General features: G+C 43.1%; 2 protein-coding genes and 1 long non-coding RNA gene across 3 annotated transcripts; 2 read left to right on the forward strand and 1 right to left on the reverse strand.

Annotated features, from left to right (window-relative positions):
* The first annotated feature begins 384 nt into the window (after positions 1-384).
* LOC126872067 (uncharacterized) lies at positions 385-1,999 on the forward strand. The gene is made up of 3 exons (XM_050631585.1): positions 385-864; positions 1,162-1,277; positions 1,564-1,999. The coding sequence occupies exons 1-3, from the start codon at positions 691-693 to the stop codon at positions 1,919-1,921; spliced, it is 648 nt and encodes a 215-aa protein (XP_050487542.1). The 5' UTR covers positions 385-690; the 3' UTR covers positions 1,922-1,999.
* On the reverse strand, positions 738-25,632 carry LOC126872081 (uncharacterized). Its single transcript, XR_007691838.1, has 3 exons — positions 25,498-25,632; positions 24,710-24,904; positions 738-885 (listed from the first exon to the last, which is right to left on the reverse strand). It is a non-coding gene; the product is annotated as an uncharacterized LOC126872081 (long non-coding RNA).
* LOC126872074 (putative epidermal cell surface receptor) lies at positions 17,282-27,638 on the forward strand. Its single transcript, XM_050631602.1, is given in 15 exon segments — positions 17,282-17,344; positions 17,346-17,375; positions 17,377-17,443; positions 18,837-19,427; positions 19,764-20,057; positions 20,126-20,318; positions 20,808-21,022; positions 21,109-21,464; positions 21,690-21,957; positions 23,044-24,405; positions 24,729-24,927; positions 25,480-25,978; positions 26,155-26,515; positions 26,596-26,789; positions 26,939-27,638. Coding segments are annotated over 15 exon segments (4,773 nt in total). The 5' UTR covers positions 17,282-17,296; the 3' UTR covers positions 27,035-27,638.
* Positions 27,639-27,711: the final 73 nt, after the last annotated feature.

Consider the following 27,711-nt stretch of genomic DNA (forward strand, 5'->3'; position numbering starts at 1 on the left):
CATCAAACAGGAAACAGCAAGCTACGAGGGAATAGAAGATTGGAAAAAGGACTATAACGAAACGTGAAATATTATAATTTGTTCTTAAAGATAGTATTACTTACATATTGTTCGTCTTTTTATTAATAGGAAGTATGATATTACGAAGATAAAATATACGATTGAAATATTATTTTACGTTTATTATATTCAAGATATTATTTGTCCATTATATTTCCTATATTATATTATATTATATTATATTATATATATAACAACAAAATTGTTGCACGCAAAAATACTTAATCCCACGGTATTGAAGTGAACTTATACATTGAACAGATAGTTTCTATGTAACATTTATTTCACTTTATTCAAAGTTTCTACATACATGAACAAGTAACAATACACAAGTAACAAATGGTGAATGGAATTCTTTTTTCTCCTTCTTCAAATCAAAAATTGACATATTACTGAAAATTCTTCTTACATGGATATTCATGTTGCTGTGCCAAAGGCAGTAAACAATGAAACCATTGTGATGCAATCATAATGTTGAACGTAATTCTTTCAACGTGATAAGATAATCGCCGATCGAACATTGGTTTCTGTACATCTTGCGATACTTCAACGAGTCATGCTATATAAGGATGTCGGAACAGAACAGCTCATAGTACGTCGATCGTAAGAGAACGCGCGGCCAAGAAGTCGATGATGACATTCGCGAAATCTTCATTAATCAGCTGCCTGTTGGGTATTTTACTTTGGGAAATTCATGGACAAGGCATAATGGTTGATCCCATTAGCAGAAGCAGCGCCTGGCGCAAGGGATTCCCCGTTGAAGTAAATGTCAACGACCATGAACTTTCCTGCGGAGGACCGACCGTAAGAATTCTATTCACTGCTCTGAAATAATAAGTGAAATTTTATGGAAAGCAAAGTAAATATAGTTTTGTAGATATAGTAATATAGAAAGCAAACTAGATATAGTTTTGTTATCAATCAGACAGTATTAAGATATTCTATCGAAGACGAATTTCGATTCGACAAGAAACAAAATCCTCGCACGTTGGAACTGCAACACGCCTGACAGAAATGTAGAAAAGAAGGTTTCGAGAAGGCGACGTTGGAGATGTGACCGAGAAATGAAAAAGAAATGAATCGATTCGTTTTGCCTCGCAGATTCAGTTCACGCAAAATGATGGATTGTGTGGAATATGCGGTGACGATTACGCTATACCACGACCTAGACCAAATGAAAACGGTGGACGTTATGGAACCGGCGTGATCGTCCAAAGGTAAGTTCATTTCCTCGCTGGACAGCGGAATTTTGTACATTTATTTAAAAATGTAAAGATACAAAATACATGGAATAAATACAAAGAGATATATATAATATATAAAATATCTAAAATATAATTGTCGTTATAACACTTGGTAAATAAAATCACCTTCTATCCAAATGCTACGAATGATTTCTTATCTTAGCGATGACACTTTTATAATGCGAACGCTTTAAAATCTAGATTTCCAAGGTTCGAGATATCTCGAAAGCCACGTTGATTAATATTTCTGTTATTTTAGGTACAAAGTAGACGACATTGTCAACGTAACTGTGAAACTGATTAGTAACGACCTGGGAAGCTTCTCGTTCAGTCTGTGCCCCTTGAAAGGACCGAAGGATCTCGAGACCGAAATGTGTTTCGAAAAATATCCGCTTCAATTGGAGAACACAATCGACAACTTTTTGCTGCCAAATTATCAAAAGGACTTCTACATACGAGTTCGGCTGCCATCGAAATTGATCTGCGAACATTGTGTGTTTAGATGGACTTATGTAATCGGAAACCACGCTACTCTATGTTATAACAATAGAGTCGAAGTCGGATGTGTACCTCAAAAGACATTCAAAAATTGCGCCGATATCGCGATCTCTTCCTAAGATCTGATTACTCCTTCTGGTCGATAACATGTGTACCTTCGTTACGTAGATTAAATTAGAGAATAACTGTTCAATTAATCGAGGAAGTTTTCTTCTTTCGTCTGGTCTATAAGCACATCTGAAAATGTTTAAAAAAGATTCGGCAAAAATGTCAGGGGAGATCATTGCGATAATAGAGGTAAGATCAGCTAGGAATCGAAATACACCTTCTAATTAAAATTAATAAGAATACACGTGTGCAGGATTCGATCAATCACAGTGAAATAGAAAACAAGAGAATACTTTCTCGTTATTTTCATACACCTCGTACGATTACATTCGATATAACGATACGCGTAATCTACCTTCCTCAAAAGTACTTTAATCCCTTTTTATTTTATTTCTATCAGCCACTGAGAGTGATATGAAAGTTAGGCAGTCAATAAAGATAAACTTATCGTATCTTCTAAGACAATATTTGCAATATAATGTTAGGTACGACTATCGGAGAGAAACGGCTGGAAAGGAAACATAAAACAAGGATAGCAACGGATTAGCGTTTTCTAAACGCGTGTCCGTTCATTGTTCCACCCGTGCGGCGCAACAGGTAATAAATAATGGAAAAGGGAGATAAAACAGCTGGCTGATAATGCACGGTGATACAAGGTAGAAATTAACGGGAAGCGTGAACATGCAGATTATTCGGCACGCTTTCACCGAATCTCGGCCTCTCCTCGAGCTTTCATCCCGGTCTTCTTCGCACGTGTTACACTTTCCGCGTTGCCTTCCTTGTTTCTTCGATCCATAAACATTTGAAAGAGCAATAATTTATTGATTATTAGATGTTGCAAATGTTTCCTACGGTAACGCTACAATATCGAAGGTACCAGACGACTAATTAGCATTCAATGACAGCATCACTTATGAATAATCAGATTCATTACGATGCTAGTGGCAATCCTACGCGATGATTCTCAAACCGATTGTCCCCATGGAAAATCCGGAACGCGTACCGATGACTAATCCCCCGTTTTGTCAAAACTTCGGATAGGCAACACGTAGCCTACAAATTTCGAATTCTACCATCGTTTACAGGTAAAAGTTCCATTACTGAATTTTATTGAAAATTTTAAAATATTCGAGACATTGGAATATTCGTGCCAGAGTGTGAGTGTTATCGCGCCAGTAAGTTTTCCATGACGAGAGAATCTTACGGTTTGATCTTCACGCCAAGTCGTATACGGTGTAAGATGTGTACGGCTGTGATATAATCCTGATGTTAAAAGATTATTTAAAACCCTTATGATTCAAAGGATCGGACAAGATGATGTGTAGCGATTTTCCAGCGTCTGGCGAGTAGTTCGAATCTAGTTCAACTGCGTGACATAAGACACCAACACGAACACGCGCTATCATTGCGAAGGCGAGGCCGCGTGCGTACGAGAACCTCGCCAGAATCCGCTCGCCTTTTCCTCGCGAAAGATTTCTCCGGCCAAACTTAGTCGAAGATCGTCCTCGACCGGACCGATCCGTCTACCGGGTGACTCATTTACGAGGAAACATCGTTCTGATCTGCTCACTGGCGTTCCACGTGCGTCCGGTATTCGATTTTTAAACAGGACTTTCCACTCGTCCAACACGACACGAATTACGACTACTGTAACCGTTTGATCTTCTTAAATCGAGCAACAAAGCGGAGGGTACTGTTCTTCCGTTCTCCCACCGCTCTCTCACCTCCGATGTCTCGCTACCTTGACCCACTAACACTTTCTCTGGAAAGAACAAGGAACTGGATGGAAATCTATAAAAAGAACCGTGACGCGCATCGCCCTGTCCAACAGGGGAAATTTATTTCACAAGTCTCCAGGAAAGAGAATTCAAAGGTTTCCGGTTGTATCCTCGCCAAGACGATTGTTCGTCTACAAGTCATCCTGATTTCTTAATTGTCTACCTGCTGCACCTCTCAGCGAACAAAGAAGAAACCACGAGCTTGGCGATGCAACGAGGAACTCTGAAAACGAGGTCGGCGCTGAAATTACGTCTTGTTCCAATCCGAAGATCTCGAGCTGATCTTGTCCGGTAATTGCGTATCGCGTGCGAGCTCCGGAATGGCTGCGTATGCGAATTAATTTAAAATACACAATACAAAACGAGTTTGTTCGAACGAAGTTGTTGGCATTCGGAAATAAAACACATATATCTGTCCTACGGGAACGGCATAAAAAAACGGGATCGACGTGTGACGAGTCCGTGAAACGAATTCCAAATGCATTTAACGAGGTGTTACGTTGCATCGGCTGGTAATTCCAAGGCGTGTGCTCATCGCAGTGCAGCTCGAACAATTGTGTGTTAATTGGTTCGTAAAAAAAAAAAGTAGGAAAGTTTCTGGGAGGAGAAAGAGCGTTCGCGATTGTCTCTGATCGTATCGTCGCGTTGTTTTGTAAGGTGAAACTGTTTCTAAAATTACATTGTAACGTAGCACGCAACATTTTATTCGGCCAGCGAAGTGACGATCGATCAACGATGAAAATACGCGACAGCGGACAATTTACTTTCGATTTCGCCGCTTTGGCCGTGGAACATCGCGCCGCTTGTCCTTCGATTCGTGCCACGCACGTTTTTCTGTCGTCTCGCTAAGCAATAAGAAGGCAGCAATTACGCGATTCAGCGATCAACGCGAGGACGATTGACCTAGCGCGTTGCAACAGGATCAAAGAAACTTCACGGAAAATTTCTCGCAAGGGTAAAACCGGTATATTCCGATATCGAATAAGTGTTTATAAAATACAATTATTCCATGCAAAATTGTAAATATATAATATAAAATATAATATCGGAATAACGTTATTACACAATATATAACATGTAATTATTAGGTATAACATTGCGCGATATTATTTCAATACTCCGCTATAATAATCCTCGTATCGTACCCGATTTTTTCGACGATAGCGGGAATACGAATTGCTACGAACAGAACCAAACCTAATTAAAAGTAATTTCCTCCAAACTATCGACTGATGGCCGATATTTGACTGCACTTTTTGTAAACATCTTAATCCGTAAGTTTGTTTAGTCCAACAAGATGCATAAATAGTCGTTCTCAATCCAAGCGAAATCTCATTGAAGGCAACCGTTTTGGGTTACAACCAACCCTCGGTAGAAATCTCCAAGGAAGCCACGATCAAAACAGAAGGGGAAATAAGCATAACAGGAAGCCGCCTGTCCCACAGGAATCGATCTTCCCCCGGAACGAGTGTTAGCGACGCGAGTGGAAGGCGAGTGGAAGACAAGTGGAAAGCAAGTGGAAGGTGAATCGAAGGCGAATCGAAGGCGTCGATATCGTCCAGCTTTCCGGGAACAGCCTGTAGAATCGCGTGGCGAGCCTGTAGCAAGGTAAGCGTGGAGAATTCTCCGGCTGGCCGGAGAGGAGGAATGAAAGGTAAGCGAGGCAACAACGCCAACACCGGCAAGGAGGAGGTAGATCCCGCTCACCGGTGCACTTCACCTCCGGCCTCGGCACGGATCGCGACCGAACCGACCAGCAACAAACCAGTGAACCGAGTGAACCGAACCGCGCGTACCTCGTTTGTGTTGTTACCCTCTTCGAGCTGCAACAACTCGTAGGAAGGCTTTGACCCTTCGCTATTACGCTAAATAAAGTCGTCTATTCGCCGATAATTCGTGAAAGACAAAGAAGAAAGGACAGTCTATCTTCGATCGTTTGGCATTTAAAAGGCTTGCTGTCTTTGTGCGTTTGTTCGAGTTTCGTTTCGTTTACCTACGGTTTGATCGTATGACAAATTAGCCTGTGAGTGCACGGTTGGTGTTTGAACAGCGTAACAGAAGAATGCGGTAGGATGCGTATCCAGGAAAGATGTTTTCTGCGCGCGATCGCAGGACTTTGCCTGATAGGCGGGGTCGTCGCGTTGTCGTCGGCTGCTGACGTCGAGACACCGATTCAAACCACCACTGGTGAGTTTTGGCTGGTTTTTCCCATCGCTGTGTTTTTCCTCCGCGATTCGTCGCGCGCTTTCTTGTCGACCTGCGCCGGAGTCTCGATTGCTTGCGATTCGCCTCGCGCTTTTTCCCGCGACGCTCGTGTCTTTCCCAGGTAAAACGCGAGCCGCGTTTCACACTTCGATAGGAAAAATCTCGAGTGTTTTCTAGCAAACATTCGATGGCAGATCGTTGGTGAACGTGCCAATATAGAAATGTTTGGCCGATCTTGGACAGTTTGGTCGATCTGATGGAATCGAGCAAGTAATTGACCTGATAAAAAGAGGCGATAAGCAAAAGGTCGTTACGTAACGGAACATCGACACCCTGAAAGCAGACGTGAAACGCAACCATAAGAGAGCATCGCCACGAAGCGACGTGATCGTAACGGTATACCGCGTGAAACTGGCGAAAAATTCTATCACGTCCTCGTTCGAGAACTGATGTCATCCTCGCGAATAAAATCGTAAAAAGAAGCAGACACGCGATAGTTCTACGAAGAAGCTGCTTTTCTTCGAACGTGTTTTCCCAAAAGGGAAAACAGATTTCGCCGATGATGGAGGAAGATCGGTTCGAGAAATCGCCTGACGTCCAGGTCGCCCACTAACACGAATATCGACCGATACGCGATTGCTGTCGATGGAAATCGCGCGACATCGTCTCGGTTCCACATCCGGGACTTCTACGCGGTTAAGGACTCATTTCGAAACCGATCTGGTAGCGAATAGTCGATTAAATTCGTTGCTCGAATTCGTTGCGCTATCCGCTGGGAAAGATTGACATCGACGTTGCGAAACGCAAAACCGGTTGGCATTTCTCTGTAACAAGTACAGAATATTTAAATAAATCGAAGAATGGCTCCACAAAGTTTCAGAAATCAGAGTTAGTCGGTATCGCATCTACAACTCCTGACTATCGAATTAAAAACGCATGATACACAGATTACTGTCAGGTAAATAACAAATTCTACTTGACTCTTCAAATTCTCATCGAACATATAGCGATTACTTGATTTTCCACTCGCGACTCTTACGTCGATAAATGTTGCTATTAGACAGTTTGCACGCGCCCCTTTTAATTTTCTTGGAAGAACGAACAATACGAAAGTTTCGCGTGGCACTAACTCGATGATCGGAAACTGTGCATCGTGTCAACCTGAACCGATCAATCGACGAATATTAAAAGCCACAGAGAATTGAAATTGCAATTACAACTGAAAGTGGCGCGCCTAAATCCATTCAATGGCGGCACGTGTTCCTCGTGGCAGTCCTGTGGGTCGAACGAGAAGGTAAACAGACTCGTGGCGGTGTATAGTGCGAGGAGCAGAGACTCGAGACGCGTTAACGGTAGTGTTGAATCCAGTTGGCAAACTGGTCGACACGTATTCGTGTCCACGAACGGCCTTGGAAAAAATAAAGTCGAGCGGATCGACAGCGGCGCGCGAGGAAAGGCGAGAACACACGGTCAAATTAGAAACGGCGAAAAGTCGCCGAAAATCATTTTGACGATGACGGACGGCGTCGATCGCTGGATGTCGCGTTGCGGTGAACCGAAATCGGACGAATTCCGCAGAATTTCGTTTCGTGTTTCTTCCTAACGAAGAAAACTTACAGGCTTCGAAGCTGTTGACTTTCCAAGTTATCGTTCTCTCGATCGCCAACGGAGATGCCTGTCATGCATACGAATGGAACAGCTGAAACAGTGGGCAGGTAAACATGATTCAACCGAGCTCTTCAGCCGAAAATAGTTTCGTCAACAGCCAAGCGCGGTGACTAACTACGGTCACGGGTTTAACTTGTTAGCCAAGGAGTTTCAGTTAGCTCGTCGTTCGAATCGTCGATCTGTTTGACGTAACAATTTCTTTATTTATAGACCTGCTGTCTTTGAATGTGTCGTACCTTTTCCATTAAAAACATATTGTATCATGCTTTCATTTCCAATCTAATTTCAATTAATTTGTCTTTATTCGATTTTAATTCTGTAATTACAAATGTTTCGGAGCAAATTGTCCAAGGATCACTCGACTAGCGGATTGATAACGAGAGCGAACAAAACGTCCTCTAGTCTCGTTAATTTCGACTCGCTTGCTAGATCTCGGACAGACCCGATTCGATCAGAATGGAATTTCGTGTAGCCACCTTTCTCCCAAGTCCCTTTCCCGTCGTCTCTCTTTCTTCGTCGACCAAATCCTCCGTCTTTTTTCTACGTGCCTCAACGCGGCTTCTGACTGCCTGTGATCGCACAGTGTACGAGATTATTGAGGAAACAATGAACGACGAATTTCACGCGGTATCTGGGTTATCCCGATGCAGCGAGCGACGATTGTTCATTCAAGTCGAAGATTTCGCGCCTAACAACGGAAGAGCGGTGATTAAGTAATTTATTATAGAACAGAAACACGGAAGAATTCGGGTGTTAACGCGTGCAAACAGATTCTTAATACGTTGATTATCTAACGTTGAAGTTATTACGGCTATAGAGATACTTGGTGGATTAAGGGCATAGAGACGAAAATGCAGGTGTGTGATCTGAATTACGCCCACGACCACACTCGTCCTGACCGGTAAAGCGAGAACGGAAGATTTTTAATTGCATGCCAAACTAGGTAATCGCAGAAGCTTGTCCTTCGGTTCGGTTGGAAAGGCGTGCGAGAGGATTCGAACACGTACATGCGCATTGCACCATCTTGGAAAAGTTCTCCGGCCAGTTAAACGTCTTCTCTAGCGGGGAGAGGCTAATTAAACGACGATTACGCCTCTGTGATACGTATAATCTTTTTCAATTCGCGTAACGCCAACGACTTTCTATTTCATGTTCCGCGGTTGGTCCCACGCGAGAATCGTTCCCATTTCACGCGTTCGCGTGTGTAACGATCGAACGAAACGATCTGGTTCGTACACAACTCTTCGATCACTGTCGTTCGCAACGGTGACCGTCTTACTCGATTACCTTGTATCGAGAAACGCGTAACCCGATTAGATCGACGAAGAATCAAACGTGCTTCGTTCTACGTTTCTTTTTTTCTTTCTTCTTTTTTTTCCGATACCGTTACACGGTCGAGGAACCGATCTGTATTAATTTCTGCGTGAACGCGATCTGCTGCGTCGGCCGCCGTTCACGCTTGACACCCGAGCAATAATTCTTCCCACGAAATAATCCTAACTTCGCCAGTTGCCTACTGGAGAAAGGAACGTATCGGTGTGTCTGGTCAAACGGTCAAACACAACGCTATAACGGGTGCAACGGTGAAAAGTATCGTTAGGAAATATTCGCGTTCAGCTTCGTCTTCACTGAAGCGACGTGGAGCGAGCTTTTGCCGCGTCTCGTTTCTGCTAAACCTTCCCAGACAATTGAACTAACTAACAGCAACTTACAGAAACATTTTGTCTACGTTGAAGCAATATTCGGCAACGAGCGGCCACTTTTTCAAGGAACAGCAAGTTTTGTTTCGGTGGAGGCTTTGCGATTCGGGACACGATGTGCTCCGCAAACATCGGCTAATCGCTAGAACATTCATACCGACGTAATGTTACATGGATACTCGATTACATGGATCGCAGTAAAAGTCGTACGCGTGTAAAACACGCCACGAAGAAAACAAGCGAGTACTAGGATGAAGTTACTGCACAGCAGACTAACGAGCTTCTCCAAAGTCTCGTAAGCGGTCGCTGTACTTGGCGAAGTAACCTGGTTAACGGTACTATAAATATGCGAGTGAACGTATTCCCTCCTCCTTTATATTCTTAACGCGAGCCTAGTCCCCTTGATATCTTTGTTACGGCAAACAACCTGGCGACGCTAACCCCCGGTCATCCGCATAACCTGTTCATCGGTGCTCGAAAAACAATGACCGGGATAGGCTGATAGAAGGCGGACGAACTTGCCGGATCGTTTCAAATATTTCTCTTCCTCGTCGAGATGCGAAGATCTCGCCCACTATGCGCAAGATGAAACAAGAAAGATCGTTGTTCCTCGTAATTGCAATAATTAAGTCCGAATCGTAGCGTTTCCCGCCTCATTGTTCCCCGGTTAACGACTTTCACCTAATGGTCGCTGGACACTGATGCCCCGTGGGGCACGTTAATTACGTTATCGCGGTGCACCGTCTCTCTATTTGCCCAAAGCGTTCGATTTTCCAACCTGTTCACCCAACTTTCCCCCGAACAACTTTCTTGCCCTATTCTCGGCCACGCGAGAACAATGAGACAGGACAAGTGCTGCTCAAGGGAAAAAGTAAACCGATAGAAACTGTCGTCCCATAACCAACGACCGTCTCGTGACTCTCTCCTCGTGCGTTCGCGATTCCTTCCAACGACGCATCGCGTGAACCACGAAGGTAAAGATCGTTCGCTCTTCTATGCAAACACGTCGGTTCTTGGGTGAACGAATCTAACAGAGAAGCCAGTGGACGATTACTCAAGTTGCTCTCACGCGAGCGTCCGTATTATACGCTGCTCGTGGAAAACATAGCTGTGAAAAACGCGAGGTGTCTGTATCCGTGGTTAACATAGCCTCTGAATAGATTTAGACTCCGTTTCTGTCCTGTCCGTGTCCTGTCAGACACGTTTCAGTCGACGCGATCCTTGTATTTCATTTTCGAACTTCTGCGCGATAAATCGCATCGATTTTCAATTGAACGTCGTTAACGCAATTAAATCGTTATCGTAAAATACCTAGTTGCATATCTTAAAGGCCAGAAGAACGCATTACAGATATTTATTTAATTAGGCGCGTGAGATAACGCAGCTGTCATCGAGGTGATAAAAACGCGTTTCTAACGGAAACCTGGCTAACCGGCGCTTGGTGACTTCGATGCCCGGATAAGAACGATCGTTCCAACATAGATTGGTTTTTCAATTTCGCAATCCCTGTTCAATGGAGAACGTGGCTTCTTAGGAAGACGGACGCGAGTTTCTACTTCTGAAAGAATTCTAAATGAATTAGAAAAACAAAAATAGGTTACGGTCGGCGATGACGTCGTGCGGAGAAGGACAACCTGCGTAAGAACGATCAACGAGAGGTGCGTGACTCGCGATTTATTATTCGACCTGTAAAAGTTTCGAAATATATTACAAATGATTATATATTCTCAAACGAGACGCCAAACGGGCTTGCCAAACTGATTGCGTCACAAAACACTTGCGCTCGATCCTATTATTCAACCTTTGCGATTATTCGTCGTGCTAACAGGAAGGGCGGGGCATCTCGAAGCAACGGAGTGAAAGCACAGTACAACGCAAACCTATGTAGAAGGAAAGACGTTCCTCTGTTTCTTTTTTTAAGCCAATTCCTCTTTTAGGTTAACAGAAGTTAGCACGATTTTGGTAATTTCCTTCGAACGCGGAACAGCGAAAGATGTAATTGGATATTTACTCGATGAATCGCTTTCGAGTTCCAATAGCGTGAAAAGTAATTGAGGCTACAGATAATACCGACAGTTTGATGTTTCTAATTGGGGAAGATTTTTTTTTTTTTTTTTGTGGAAAAAGTCGAGATTTTTCTGGAGAAATTTAGAAATTCCATAATAGCTGAAACGAGTTAATTTCGCTTGCTTTCTACGTTCGATAATAAAAGAAAAATAAGATATCAACAAAATAGTAAAACATCTCGGAGCAGTATGGTTCAGGCTATCATCAAGTATAAGCGGTGACAAAAATTACTTTCTAACTTCTTTCGACCATGAATTTGATAGAATTTGTCAAAATGACAACACAAAATCCAATCGAAGTTGAAGTAGACGCGATGATTTGTTTCATTCTTAGAGAAAAACATCCACTAATTATATGTGTATGTATAAACACATGGACGCACGATCGATTTCATGATTCTTCGTCCAGAAGAATCGACCCTCGGCTGCTTTCGAACTAATTCTTTCTTTACTAGTTTAACAGAGGAACAGCTTAGAAAGTAGCCGAGGAAATTTAATAGCCTTACCAAAAGTCCTCCATCTCGAAATTGCTACCGAGTTGAACAGCTATGTGATTCCTTTAATAGAAGCCTATGCTCTTAGAAAGTTTATTTAATAAAGTATTTCAACGTGTCTCGTGTGAACACGCGCAAAAGATTACATACACGTGTGTCTAAGCAGTTGCTTTATCTTAGCAGATTCCACGAAAGGAAAAGACTGTGTTTCTCTATAAAAATCGTTGAACAAAAAGGGGCAAGTAATATAAGCAGAACTAAAGTCTCATCGCGAAGTTCTATGGATCCTCTTTCGACGACTTTCAGCCACCAAGTCCTCCATCACTTAGCGACGCGGTGACAAGTAAATAACACGCCGACTGCGAATTCCGTGTCGAAGCGTCGATGACAATACGATTTGCCTTTCGCATTCCGGTATCGTGATTTCTTCAATTACTTCCTCGAGATTGAAACCGTTAGTTGTGCACGAGTCTCGACATTTGCGCGAGATTCGATACCAGCAGAAAAAGAAAACGTAGACAATGGGTACGATCGAACGCAGCGCAGCTCATCCAGATTGCGAAACTCTGAAATACTGGCGAGATACAATTCGTTCAAGTAACATAGTTTCTTACGTATTCCAATAAATATATAGTTTATAATTGATATATATATAGTTTAGTATACACAATAATAATAACAATAATGGTAATAAATGTAGTACAGATAATGTACAGTGTAAGTGGAAGGACTTTGAGTTCCATTGTTTCGTACCGATAAGGATAGAAATCGACAAAATTTCTGTTTACGGTCCAGGCTATGAGAATTGCAGGGTAAATTGCTCGAATTTCTGCGGGAAAAATTCTGGCTAAATTTATCTGTCGTTTAGAATATCGTACCACACCTGTCCGAATGTACGAATTCCTTCTCAAGGCGTAGCTACCGCCTTTGAAATGCCAGCCTCCTGTTTTTCATACACCTCAGAGTTACACTAAATGCAACGCAAAGACTAAAAGTGACATTTTTTCCGCGACATTCCGGCAAGACAGGTTCTAGGATAGGTATGCTACCGAGCAAAAATCCGGCAATCGACCGGTGACTTTGACCACTGCGATATCGATTACGCCTTTTGAAATAATCCATGACGAAAAGAATAACATCAGTTCGATTTTTGCTACAGCAAACGACAGATTTGACGAGATCCCGGCAGATGCAGACGATCCAAATTGTCGATATCTTTACAATTACTCAATCGTCGAAAGTGAAATATTAAAAATAATTTGAAAGAGATCGCTGATGGTGAAAATTTACGTTTCTTCAGTCGTAGGCGGCGCGGTCGACGAACCGTGGAATCGATTAATTGCGCGTCGATCAACTGGAGCACAAAAGCGAGCACAAGGATCGTAAACCGCTCGCTGCGGTGGAATATCTCGGCCTGCAGCAAGTGATAAACTCGATAATCACGCAACAAGGGATCGACGACCTCGATCTGAATCTGTTTCTACATTTTTTATCGAATTAAATCTTTAGTTTCCGGCGGATTTAACTGCACTGCGCCTCTTTTCATTCGTTTTTAATCAAATCGTAATTTTCTAGATAATTGTCTTCCAATTTCGAGAACAATTTATGGAAGAATCTTAGAAACGTGAAATTATCGAAACGTTATCGATACGGGTAATTTCTCATTTCAATTACACCGATAAGCAATTCCTCAAGACATTAAAAGTCCTTTCCCCGGTTGAAACTGAAACGAGAATGAAACATGGAAAGTTCGAGAATCGTTTAACATATTGAAAATAAGAATCGAACGATCTTTTAGTTCGCTAAAAACGTTAAAGCGGCATCGATCGAGAGACGAGGGAGCAGCCAGCGTTCGCGGAGTCGCGTGCAGAACGTAAAAGTCGCCTGGAAAAGTCCGGCGAGTTGGCAAGTGAAATGCAACGTACGAAGCAAAACCACCGTCGAGCAAGTAGCGCGTGCAGACCTCCGTTTATTCGAAAACACTTTTGCCACTGTGCACATGATTGACAGAGTCCCATCTTCCCATGAAATTCTATCCTCGAATTTTCTCTTATGAATTATTCTCTAGCGTTTCTCTCTCCAGCGATGATTAATAACGAGAATTAGAAGAATTCATAGAAGAGGCCGAGACTGGAACTAAAAGCAATATAAGAAGAACGTGTCGAACTTAATGAAACAAACCTCTGTCTATTTTGTTACGTTTGCAAGCAGAGATGAAAATTTGATTTCTACCGAAAGGTATTCATTAACGACTCATCGGTCGTTAAAAAATGAAAAAGAAGTGGACCGACGAAACGTGATGTATGGAACGAAATAATGATCGTGCAGCGAGTAGCAAGTAGGATAGAATACCGTATGGTCAAAGGCACGCTCGGTGACCGACTATTTTAACTTCCCCCTTTCCCCTCGTCTTTTTACCTTCTGGCTGTTTCCATCCAGTTTCGTTTCCCTTCTTTTTTTTCCAATCTTTTTCTTCGTTTCCCACAGAGAACACTCGCAAATAGACTACGGATATTTATGCACTTACGGAATATTAAAGAACGTAAGAGCGCACATACGTGTATGTAGAACGCGCGTAACGTGCAGAAACGTGCGAAGTACTCGATGATATTTAGCAGGACGAAACGAATCTCTATTTGATCTTCATTTCTTTAGTTATCCATTTCTGAGATATTTAAAAGAGTTTAAAATTCATCCGAGCCGAAGTATTCGTTATAACACTTGGTTGGGTAAAATAATATTCTATCGTGGTTCCACTTCGTTGTCCATAAATATATAAAATTACATAAACATGTGGAATCTAGTTATAATTGATAAACACATGAGATTGCATAAAAATCCAGATTCTGCTCATGAAATATGAAGGAGCGAAGTTGCTGCCTCGTGTTTCTACCAATTAGTCGTTTTCAAACTCGAAATACTTTTAATTTCTCTTTTTCCTGGAAGTCTACTTTATACGTAGAAGAGATAAGTTTTTCGCCGAGTGTTTCGCAAAGGAACGAGTACGTTTTACAGAGATTTCTTTTCTGGTCTCAATCGCCTAAACTTTCTTACATTCCGTTCAATTTGAACTTTGCTCGAGAAAAATTCAAACGCTCTCCTCTCCTCTTCCACCGTGATTGCGTCTGTTTCGACCTAGGCTACGCTAATGGCTGTTCTTCTACGGAGAAGCAGCGCGGTTCAAGGTCTTCGGGAGGAACGACAGAAGCTGCTCCAGGAGTTTCTTTGCTCGTTGGATTATGATCGCGAGGGTTCCGTGAACGCAGAACCGGAACGAAATTCGCGCCGTGACTGCGAGCAGAGGATACCTCGAGCGTTAACGCGATTAGCCTGCACGAAATTGAAACCACCAACACCTCATTTTCGATGATAAACATGTCGAGACGCTGGCAAATATACCTGATAACGACATTACTCGTGACGGGACACTGACCAATTTTCCTAACTTCGGTAGCTACGTTTCACGATTTCAAAGACGAGTTCAGTCAGAGGTGATTGAACAGGAAAGTACGCAGAAAGAAAATTACGAACAAAGATTGTAAATGGAGCGTTTTCTTCTTCAAGTTCAATTACGTAATCGCGTTTAAGAAAGTCGAGCGCGCGGTTAACAATTAAACGCGGTCGAACGCTTCGTTCTTGGCTTGGGTTCACGGACGACGCGCGACTTCCGGCAACGAGGAAGCCGAGTGAAGATCCTCTTAATGCGCGATGAGTAATTCCGCGTTCCACGGCCAGCTTTCTTGTCCCGCGGCCTCATCGGGGTCGAAACCGAATCGTTCCTCGCAAACGGAAGCAGATTTCTCGATAATAACGTCCAAACCAGCTGTTCTCCATTTTCATTGGATGGTAGAACGTTCTCGAAGCGATCTTCCGTTATGTTCGAAGAGGTATGCCGACCTAAATCTCGTGAGAATCGAACGATTATCTGTTAGGAGAAAAGTAAAACGTAAAAGTTTGCCGAAAGCATTGGTAAAATCTGCTTTAAGTACTGTATGAGGAGGGACGAAAGACTATGATGTATCAATTTATTCATTGGAACGAGAAACAACGCGTTTGGCATATATTTGCGTATTTGAAACGAATCACGATTACCAAAAGTTAGGGGAATACGTATACCGTAACTCTTCGGCCACAGTTCTCTTCGAATGATGCAACGACATTCATCGAGTGATCGGTTGTGAAGTATCGTTGCACTGGACGTCCTTGGGTGCAGTGGATCTTTTTCATCCGAGAAACAGGATTTTTCAAGCAATGCAGCATCAGTGTTCGATCATCGTGCGATTAAATTAAGCGTTAATAATTAGTCCAGATCGTATTAGAAACTATAAAATATGCTCTCGAAAATAATCTCGCGGCTACGATCTCGAATTGAAACACTTGGCGCAGGATGCAGTTAGATCGTTTTGAGCACACGCAACACGGGCTTCGAAAGGTTTCCACGTTTCCTCCTTTCTTCTCGGAGAAGCTTTTTATAAAAAATGACAGGCTAAAGATCGCAGCAATGTAAGTCAAAGGTTGACAGTTTAAATTTAATCACGCGTTTCAACTATTAAAATTATCGTTTCTTTGGTCTCCTCGTTAATTCAGTTAGAACTCTATTTTCTGTCGCGATACGTTTCCACGACTCGAAAAAGTGTGACTTCTATAACAATAAAAATAGAGTAGTACATATATTTAGTATAAAATTAATATACAACGTGAAAATCTATCTTTAAACATACAAGCTGGAACATTTTAATGGAAACACCTGAATGATCGTATGAAGAGACTCCAGGGGACAAAATTGTACTGCTTGCTGGAACACGTATGGTGAAATTTTTTTTAATGGAACATAAAATATCTTTCTTAAACCTTCTCACTCTGTGCACGGAAAAATTCCATTGGAAGAGCAGCAGGTAACGAAAGGAACGCGACACGAAGGGTACTGGGTCCTTCTTTCGGCCAGCGTCGATGCATATGTATGCGTCCGGGCGGAAAAGGAGACCATCACCTACTTACGCGTAAAATCGTTACACGCTGTGTTCGAAGCGACCGGCCACCGACGTCAGGTGGATCCCGATGACGAGCAGTGGCCTCGTGTGAACCGGTCGCACCGTTACGGTTCCCCATTCATGCGATAAAAGTCATGGCCTGGTCCGACTTTCGATAGGAACCGACCAATCGACGCGTCTTCCCACTCTCAACCGGTCGAAACATCCGCTTTTAAAGTGTCCATCGTGAAGATTCCTCGACAAACTAAGAATCCGAAGAAACAATAGTCGTTCCGTCTGAATCGAAACTTGCAAAGTTGGAAAATACGCGACGCCGTACACCTTTGCGACCTAAATGCGAACCTCTAACGATCTAAACGATCGACGCGGTCGATTCGCAGAAACGGCTCGCGATACTGTTACGTTACTTTTGCACGGTTCGACCATTCGTTGCAGGGCAAAAACTCGATCTCGACCGCGGGTAAATCGGCGAAAGAAACGGTGGATGGGAACGACGAGATCGGCCAGCTTGTTTGACGTAACAGCGCATCCCGTGCGCGTTTTCAGCCCCGGATGGAAAGTTTCTGCCTCGTCATAATATCGCTGATGAATCTATGCCGTTGCGAAACATCCATGAAAACGGCGATTCTCCGCTTCTCTCTTCTCGCGATTCTTCTAATAGCATTCGGATACAACAGCTAGGAAACGCGATACCTCGAGCGTTCGAACCTGTCGTTCAGGTTTCTGTCACCGTCAGCTTCGACCCTGCTACGTTCATTTTTAACGTAAGCGTAAATTCTTTTTAATCGCGAGAAGTAGCTCAAACTTAAGCGAAATATGGGACGGTTGTCTTTGGTATCCGTGATTTTCTAATATTTTGTGAAATATCTTCTTAAATATAATTTTATCTAATTTTCTTGATAACTTAATTGTTGAAGATCTTTCTCGTCTACTAAAGTAAGAAGAAGATCAGAATTCTATAATCGCAGTAGAGTTAAGATAAGGAAGCGAAAACGCTTGAAAGTGTCATAAATTCGACTCACCTCCGCGTTTGTAATTTAGGAGGTCGATGATTTCGCGACTATAGTGTATTGTAGTGTATTGACTTTTAAAAATCTTTATGACGAAATGATGGAAGCGTGACGCGTAGTCGATGGGCATAGATAAAAAGAAGGAGAGACGAGGTTCTTTGGATGAACGCGGCGTAGTTGCAAAACAAACGTATGTTGCGCCGTCTCTTCTCTTTGATCTGCAGATGTAACATTCTTACGAGATCGTGTACGTCGAGTGTTTCATAGAGTCCAGTTAAGTAATCCTAGTCTCGGGAAGTTCGGTACGCCCTGTATATAATGATAATTGTAATAATAATAGTAGTACAGAGTTCGTTATGCTGAGATGGATAGCACAGAAGATACATGTCAGTGAGGAGAAAGTAACGCGAGCGTGTAATGGACGAGGTCGATATATATCGCTGTTACAAAACGCGCTACGGAGCTGCTCGATGATTTCGAATCTTAAAACGCAACGATTCTATTCGATGAGTATCGGTACGTTCGACAGCCAAACTGATATTCCAATGCTGTGTACGTATTTAGAATAAGAAAAGAACGTATGAAAGGAAATTTGGATAACGTGCCACGAGATATAATCGAAGTCACAACTGTAACGACGATATAAATTACAAGTTGTTGGTCTGTAACTGACTACCGAACGATAACGAATTTAATCTCATACTTAACGACAGATCATTTCTGAATCCTAAACGTCGAACCATGCGATATGTCTCGATCTCGGTGATCGAATATTCGGTATCTGGGTCATCTGAAAAATTGTTCATTATCGAGCAATTCTCGGATAACGATCGTAGAACACAATGCTTGAAGTATAAAAAACACGAGCCACTGATTTTTTAATCGAGTAAAGGAAATGAAGTGAAATTAAACAGATTCCACAATTAGAACTATGAATTTATCGAAATACAAATTGTAATTACAAGATCTCGAAACTCGAAACTAAAATTGATCTCGAACGTATTTTATGAGGAGCATTCATCGAATTTTCAGGCGCCGTTATCGAGGAGATACCAGCAGTAGAACCGCTACACGGTGACGCGAGGAATGAAACGATCGACCGCAAATCGGAGTACCCGAGCAAAGAACAGGACTCCAAGACCACCATCGAGCCTAAGAAGAAACCGATTGACTTCAAGGTCAAGACCGAGCAAAAATACCAGAAAACCTTCAAGGACGATGAATTGAAACGCGGCGAAAGCAACGACGCCGCGACCACCGTGACGACGATGCCGATGTCGTCGTCGTCGTCGTCATCGTCGTCGATATCGGTCGAAGAAGCGACCACGAGATCGATGGAAACCGTAGCAGCTACGATACCCTTTCTATTTCGTGGCGAGCCTATCGTAACTGCAACGAATTTCTCGATACCGATCGAATCATCGACCAGCGACTATTCCTCGTCCACAGAGAGTAGCACGGAAGGTGTTCACGCGGTGGAGGAGACAACAGCGGCCAGAGGAAGAGCTTTGAATATGTCGGCGCCAGAACCGACCAATTCCTTGCACTCGAACATCACCGATCTGAGTGATGTCAGTATGGACGACGATGACAAGGAAGTCGAAGGTGAGAAAACTGTAGGACAACGTGTCTTCTCTTCCGCGTACAACGATCGACTCGATAAATTAAAATGCACAGAAGAACGACAATCGTAAGCGTTATTTCTTCAAATTTCCCTTGGGATTTACAACTATTTATATCATTTCCTTGTGACAAATAAATTCATGAAACTAAGATGTCTTTCTTTGAGACGTCGAGTACCAAGTAGGTAGCTGGATAATGTAAAATTGATAACTTCGCAAAGAATCTTGACTTGATCGACTTAGTTTTTGGTTAAATTAGAAGTTCATTGTCCGGCGTTTTCCAAACAACGAAAGAAACGAACGTTGATGTTTCACGCAGGCGGCGAATACGTGGCATCTCACAACGAGACGGCCATAAATATCTCCTCGACTTTGCTACCAACGGTGAACGTGTGCGTGGAAGGAAACCGAACGTACACCATCGGAGAGAAGATCGTTAGGGGTTGCGAGGAAAAGTGCGTGTGCGGTGAAAATGGCGTAGCCGTAGACTGCAAGCCGCTTTGCTCCTCGCCGTACGTTCGAGCGAACCGTGGAATCGAGGATCCGCTGTGTCAAGAGAAGATCGTCAACGAGGAAGCGTGCTGCGCCATTTTGGTCTGTGCCGCCGATTCAGGTGAGTTCGGTATGTTAAAATGTCAGGCATCATATTATTTTGTCGAATCTTACGTTCTTGTCGTGCAGCGCCCGAACCGGAAGAAACATGCGTCTTTGGGAACAAAACGATAATGAGGGGTCAACGAGTGGAAGATGGCTGTTCCAGGGTCTGCATCTGCGAAGCGGGAGGCAATTTAAAGTGCCAGCAAAGATGTCCTCCGAACGACACGATTTCGGTGACGAACCAACACGATCGTTGCGTCGTGCTCACCGACCCAAGGTACGGGGAATCGTCGTTCCCGATTTCTCTACAGTTTGCTCTGAAATTTGTGGTTCGAAGTTAAGACGCGTTCTCATCGAACCAACTTTCTTGGAACTTTTCGTCGCCTGTTGTCGCCCTATGTTTCCTCAGCCAACGCTCTGTCCTCGGTAAAGCGACAGTGTGTTTCGATTTCAATGCGATATTTGTTCCTGAAAACTAGCTGCGGAATAGTCAACAAATTGTACGAATTGGAACGTTTGCTTCTGTCGCGTGTTTCTTAATTTTCTTTAATCTTTACAAACGGGAAGAGGCAACAGGAACGAACCTTCGTTACTGATGACAGGCGAAGAAGAAACACGGAGAAACGTTGGACAACAACCAGCCAATCTTTTCGTAGAACATGGAACATTAGCGAAAAGTTGCTCGTTGTTGCTTCGGTGAAAACGTATTAAACAATAGTTTTACATGTTCGTTCGCTCTGTCAGCTTTCGTTGTCCTGTATTTTAGAGACGCGTGTTGCACGATCACTCTGTGCGACGTTACCTTGGGCGATCACGAGATCAAACCGGAAAGCTCGACCGACTTGGCCGTAAACCTTACGGACGTAAAGGTACTGAACTCGACGGCGATCAAGCTGAAGTTGTCGGCTAAGAATCCGCAGGATGTGACCGTGGAGATATCCGACAACAATCACGTGTGGAGGCAGCAGAAACCTGACAAAGGTGAGAATATACGGACTAGCCTTAAGAACGTAATTGTCGTAATAGATGATACGGTATTGTAAAAATGAGAAAATACGTGAACGTAGAGGGTATCATATCGAATCTGGATCCTGCACACTCGTACTACGTGCGAGTAACGGATGGAACTCGAACTGGTCCAGCGCTGCAGGTTTTTCTTCCCGCGGAAGTGATCAAGACGAATATCTCGGACAAGATGGCAGACAAGAGTTCCTGTAGTCACATGGGGAAAACGTACAAGATGGGTGCGGAATGGTACGACGAATGTATCTCGTTCTGCACTTGCACCGAAGGAGGTAAAACCGAGTGTTTGACGATCGAGTGTCCCACGGATTTTGGACTCGACGTTCTAGACCCTCACTGTTTGGACTGGGAGACGGTGCCGCCGAATTTCGTCCCGAAACCTCCTCACTGCTGTCCTCAGGTAAGTCTCGGATCGTCTGAAACTCGTTTAAGTTCGTTATATTTCGCTGAGAGCCCAGGAAATCCGAACGAAAAAGTTTCGCGATGCAACGTCAATGGATTTTGTACAAGGAATATCTGAGACAACGTCGATCTTTTCTAAGACGTCAACGTACGCAAACGCGAACGATACGCGTGTACATAATAACACGAAGGATCGCTGAATCGACGATGTTCATGATCGTAGGAAGTGCGATGCAGAAATAATGGTTCGTGCAATTACGAGGGCAACACGTACGACAATTGGAGCGAGCTGCCGGCAAACGTAACCGGATGCGAGAAGCGATGTTACTGCGAGATGGGAAACGTGTCCTGTCAGGCGGCTTGTCCACCGGTCCCGGCTCTACCACCTGCTACTTTACCTTGTCCGTCTTATCAGGCCGCGTTAATGCATCTACCCGGTGACGAATGTTGCTTGGAGTGGAGCTGCAGTCATCCATCCAACCAGTCGCCAGGTAAATCCGCGCTTGCGTGACGGAAAACATGAAAATAGTCAAAGAAACGAGCTGACAAAGCGACCGTTTCCGTGGGCCGCGTTAACGACCGGAAGATCGTTTAAGCAAACCTGTGCGTCGATCTTCCTCGTTAAATAGCAGATATACAGGATGTTCTAAATCGAAGAAATTATTGGATTAAATAAGGAGTTATTGGACTGCGGATTTTTATATCCACTGGCTCGTGAAAGATTATGCGAAATTTACATACGCAAAAATTCGCAGAATGCTTACAATGTGCAGAAGAATATTCGATACAATTTTTAAGAGGTAAAACGGATCTGTATTTAAGCGCTATTTCTTGACTTAAAAATGTATCCACATTTGGGTAAAAATCCGTTATTGTTTAATTAATGATCGAAGTTATCGAATAGAGTAATCGAAAATGGGTCAACCTGTATATCTGTCTGATGTAATTTTGCAAAGTAGAAATTTGTTTGATCGGTACCGTAAATCGTTGATGTTCGATTCCTTGGTGGCGGTGATATCAACGTACGCGTTAGTGGCATCGAGGAGATTGCTATCACGAAGAGGAGACGTTAGATTGGTTATGGGTAGAGGGTGAACGCTTATCCGCCATGCGGACCTGACTGGAACTCTCCAGTGCAAATGTGACGTGTATGTACATACACCCGAATATATCCTCACGTCTCACACTTTCCATCGTTCAACGACGAAGACTTTCAATTTAACGAAACACTGTACATTCTCCCTTTCATCTCATATGTTCTTTCGTATTCGTTACAGTTGCAATTCCATCTCAGTATACTTTAGCTTCGGTATGTATTGCCTTTCGTAGATCTCTCCCTTTACACTTAACATAAGAAAAATATCCCAAAACCCCGTAAAAGATACAATGAACGAAAAGAATCTTTACAGTGACGATCGAAGCAGGAAGGAGAAACTGCGAATGCATGCTTTGTACGGCTACGCTTGTACATACTCGGACCTCTCGCTGTAAATATGCATGAAGAATTCGGACGGCTGGTCGACACTGTTCAATTCGACGAACACCTCTGTGACAATCGACTTTATTACTCATTGCAGGAACGAACGCGACGCCCGCGTTTCCCGGCCCCTTAGCCACAGACGCGTTCAATCGGCAAACGATCGACGATAACAAAAGACCGATTAACAAGTCGGATTCGGCTGGGCTCGGCCACCAACTGGATCCAGCGACTTCCTCCTTGTGGGAAGATTCGAAAGACGTTCACGCGCACACAGACACCACCACTCATGGACTCTTCCACTACCCCATGGATCCTGGACACCCAACCGTACCATACAACGGACCATACAGTCCCGATTACAAGCCTACGCATCCTACCATAGAGAACGTGTTCCATTTACCCTCTCATACCGAAAAACCTTCGACGCCAACTGAACGTCTCAAAGAAAAGGCCATCAAGACTAAGTCGGACGCAAAGAAACCGGTCGAGCCAATCTCGAAACCGCATAAAGACGACTATTTCCCTGGCCCGTTGGCTCCGGACAAATTCTTGGACAAGACTGGCTCCTCGATGGGCGCGAACATGAACGCAAACGTAAACGCGAATGGAAACGAGAATCACCAATTCATCCCTGGGTCTGTGAATCCCAACAAGCTACCACCGGTGCAAAAGGTTCCCTATGCGACGGATCAACCGCAGTTCGTTCCGTTGAACCCACAGCAAGAAATGGGGCCAGGATTCACGATCGCGACCGCCAACAACGGTCAGGGTATTCCACAGGATGGTTTTAACGCGCAACTAGACAACTCTGCCGCGGTTGGTCCACCTTACAGAGGCTCGACGCTCAATGCTCCGGATAACGTCGACCCGAATGTGATCATTCCGGTAAATCCAAAGAAGAAAGCTTCCGCCAGCGACAAGCCTCCGGCAGGATTGGGTGGTCGACCGAAACAGGGCCAACGAAATCCAGGTCAGGAGATTCTTCCTGAGGAACTGTATCATCTGATCAACCTTCAACATCCAGGCCTCGTTCAATTGGAACACGCTCCACCTGAGGGTCACCCCGGCTTGTACGATATCCATCAACAGATATCTAGTCAGAAACACACGTCCAACAATCAGATACAGCCTGGATACTTTGTCCCAGCTAACGGACCAAAGAAACCAGCTAAGCCGCATATTTACACACAGAAGGACGAAAACGGTCAGACGACCTATCACATACACACGTCAGACATACCGAACTCTCCCCAGCAGATCGAGGAACTCTTAGCTCATATCGGGCAACACGATCCCAATCCTGGACCGTTCCAACATTATCCCGGACAGCCAGCCATACCCCATAACGTGGCGAGTGGCGCAACCGCCACTCTGCCGCTTCACATTGACGCTCATATACCGCATTCAGGACTCACGCACTTGAATCATCCGTTCGCAGCACAAACGCCCAACCAGTCAGGTTCGTCCCTGTTCAGCAACAATCTTTTATGGAATTCGTGAACGATTCGTCTTTTTCTGCCATTAAGTTTCGTTTCTTCGTTGTTCCACATGGTCTCGAGTCCCTATAAATATTCGAGGAAACCAAAAACCAATTTGATGAACGCGTTCGAAGGTTTCTGATAATCTCTGAACGAATCATGAGAGACTTTTACGATGACAAAACTGATTTTTTGTGATATTATTAATTTATCGCTCGAGTTATTCGTGCTACTTGGAATCGTCAGGCCTATACAACGACGTTTCAATGTGATTAAAATAACTACCTTTGTTCGTGAAATCTAGGTATGGAGCACAACGTGCCAGCGGGCTTTCCATTGCCTGGTGCCATTCCTGGATTCCCTGTTGCTTCCTCCTCGGACGAGGTCACCGTACAGGTCCTCGAGGCTCTCGACGAGAACACCGTTCGACTCGTTTTCACGGTGCCACAGGTTCTAGTTGGACTTCATGGACGCGTCGAGCTGCGATACACCAATGATAAAACGTACTTTATATCAGTATCAAAATTAATCGAAGATTATCCAGAAATTAGAGAAATAAGAAATATTCCTATAAACGTAGGTTATTCCGAGCTTTATTAAAAAGTTAGTAAGTGATAAAAATACGATATACGAGACTAAAATAGGTTTAAAATCGACATAATCATTTGCTACTGGCATCCGATTTCTGTCGATATAAAATTAGCAATAAAAGCTTTATTATCCTACGAAGCTTATTTCAATCTTACTTCGTCTCGATTGTCTTCGTATCAATCAACTCTTTGTATCAATTCATCACACAACATCGACACATGTTGTGCACACGAAAAAATCTAATGGCATAAAATTAGAGACGATATTATTCCGTATTTTTATCGTAACTTTTTAATAGAGTCTTAAATGATCTATGTTATAACATTCTTTGCTTGACTATACTTATAGAACACACAGACAAAGTTTAGCTGTTAAACCCTGCGATGTTCTAAATATATACGTATATATACATCTTATATAATATATATATGTATATATATGTACTTTCCTTCTCTATCGCGCAGAAATTTCGATGTATCAACCTGGAAGTCGCAAGTATTTGCGCCACCAAACGACCTGATCGCAACTCCGCAGCTCGAGTTCGAGCTGGGCGATTTGAAGCCTTCTACCGAGTACAAAGTGAAGATCACGGTGAAGCTGAAGGATTTGGCCAACAGTCCCACCAGCAAAATCTACAGCGTGAGAACGCTGGAGAAACGTACGGAAGCGACAACACTGCCGCCTCAAATACCGATTGACGCTGAGCTCCATGTCACAGAGACAAATTCCACGTGGATCAACGTAATGTGGAGACAATTCACGGAATACGAGTCACAATTTATCGACGGCGTTCAGTTAAGATACAAAGAGAACGACGCAAAGGTTTACGCCGGAACACCGTTGATCCACAGGGCGGTGAGAAATTACGTGATCGAGAATCTTCGGCCATCGACCGCCTATGAGATCGGAATCCTCTTCGTTCCATTCCCAGGACAATTGACAGAGCTGGTCAACGAGAAAACAGTGAGTATTTATAAAATAAATCGTTAAATAAATTTACGAAACAAAAGGTTGAAGTTAATAATAATTGTCATAATAATTGCTATAAGGTTAGTTTCATAAGCGTCAAGCTCACCGCTGTACATTCTCTTTTAATATTATCGCCCTGTAATAATAACATCGTAATATTCCCCTGGAAGATTGAAGTGACTACCTCGATGGAGCCGAATCCATACTCGTTCGACGTGAAAGTGGAGATCAAGACGATCAAGTCGACAGGTGTGGAAGTAACTTGGACCGGTGTACCTTATCCGGAAGACAAGTACGTGAATATTTATCGAGCGATTTATCAAAGTGACAGTGGCAAGGAAGACACAAGCACGTTCAAGATCGCCAAGAGCGACTTGCATCCGAAAACGGTGATCAGCGATCTTAAGCCGGGCACCAGGTATCGTTTGTGGCTCGAAGTTTACCTGACAAACGGAAGAATAAAAAAGAGCAACGTGCAAGATTTCGTCACTAAACCCGGTGTACTTTTGCCGGCCACGGTATCGCAACAAGGTACACGTATAATTAAAAAATTAAATAAAACTGGAAATAACAGTGATTCTAACGTAAAACTGAACGTTCCGATTTTTCAGCGGGGAAACTTGCATCGTTGCCCCTTCACGAGGGCGATTATTACGGGCCTTTGGTAGTGGTAGCTATCGTCGCATCTCTCGCTATCCTATCGACCCTGATCCTCTTAATGATGCTCATGAAAAGGAGAACTAGCAGTAAGGCTGACATATCTTCCCGTAAAAGCACGTCGGCGTACGACAATCCTTCCTACAAGGTAGAATTACAACAAGAGACTATGGGTAATTCACTCTCATTGTTTTAATACGATAATCGTGGACAGTTTTACTGTCATTCGTAACATTCGTCATCCGTGCGTTCTAATGCCAATTGCCGACAAGCAATCAAGCTTTTATAAATTTCCAGACCTGTGAAGACATCGTTACGATATCGAACGGTAGGAACAAAAACACGGACCACGAAATGGCCACCATCAACGGCAACGTCAAAGAAACCATTTAAGGTTCTATAATTTATTATGTTTTATTTATTTATATGTTCGTTCGGTTTTTCCGGCATCGTCGAAGGTGGTTTTCGATTGAAAAAAACGATCGATATAATGGAAGGTGAAGTACGAAGAACGAACATCACCAAGTACCTACGATGATTAAAAATAATATACGTATACTTGTACGTATACTCGTGTACGTATTTTGAAGTTCTGATAAAAGGAAAGTTACAACTCCTTCATCGCACCGATCATTTAATATGATTCGATCAGTAGAATTGCGCACGTTGTATTAAAATTTGTACATAGCGGGGTCAAGTATCATTTTGATATGATAAGATAGCGATTTAAGAAAAAGTGAAAATATCGTTTAGATAGCTACGAAAACAAAGTCGATTTGTTTTGTAATATTTTCCTATATATACATTACCGATTGAAAAATATGCTTTCTACTTATTTAATGTAAACACTTAAGTCGTAATTTCGTTGGGTTCCAACGATCAAACCGCGTCTTGTACAGTCTACATTTATATTGTTAGAGATCTATATAATAAATAAGGTGTACTATGTCGTATAGAAATGTTAAAACGTTAAATGAATAAAACTGTTTGTAAACTATGGAGAAAACTATTTATTTGTATATCGTTTCATATATATGTATAATGTCTTAAATCTTAAGAAAAAATTCAAT

This window comes from Bombus huntii, chromosome 12 (assembly GCF_024542735.1).
Source record: "Bombus huntii isolate Logan2020A chromosome 12, iyBomHunt1.1, whole genome shotgun sequence".
NCBI lineage: Eukaryota > Metazoa > Arthropoda > Insecta > Hymenoptera > Apidae > Bombus > Bombus huntii.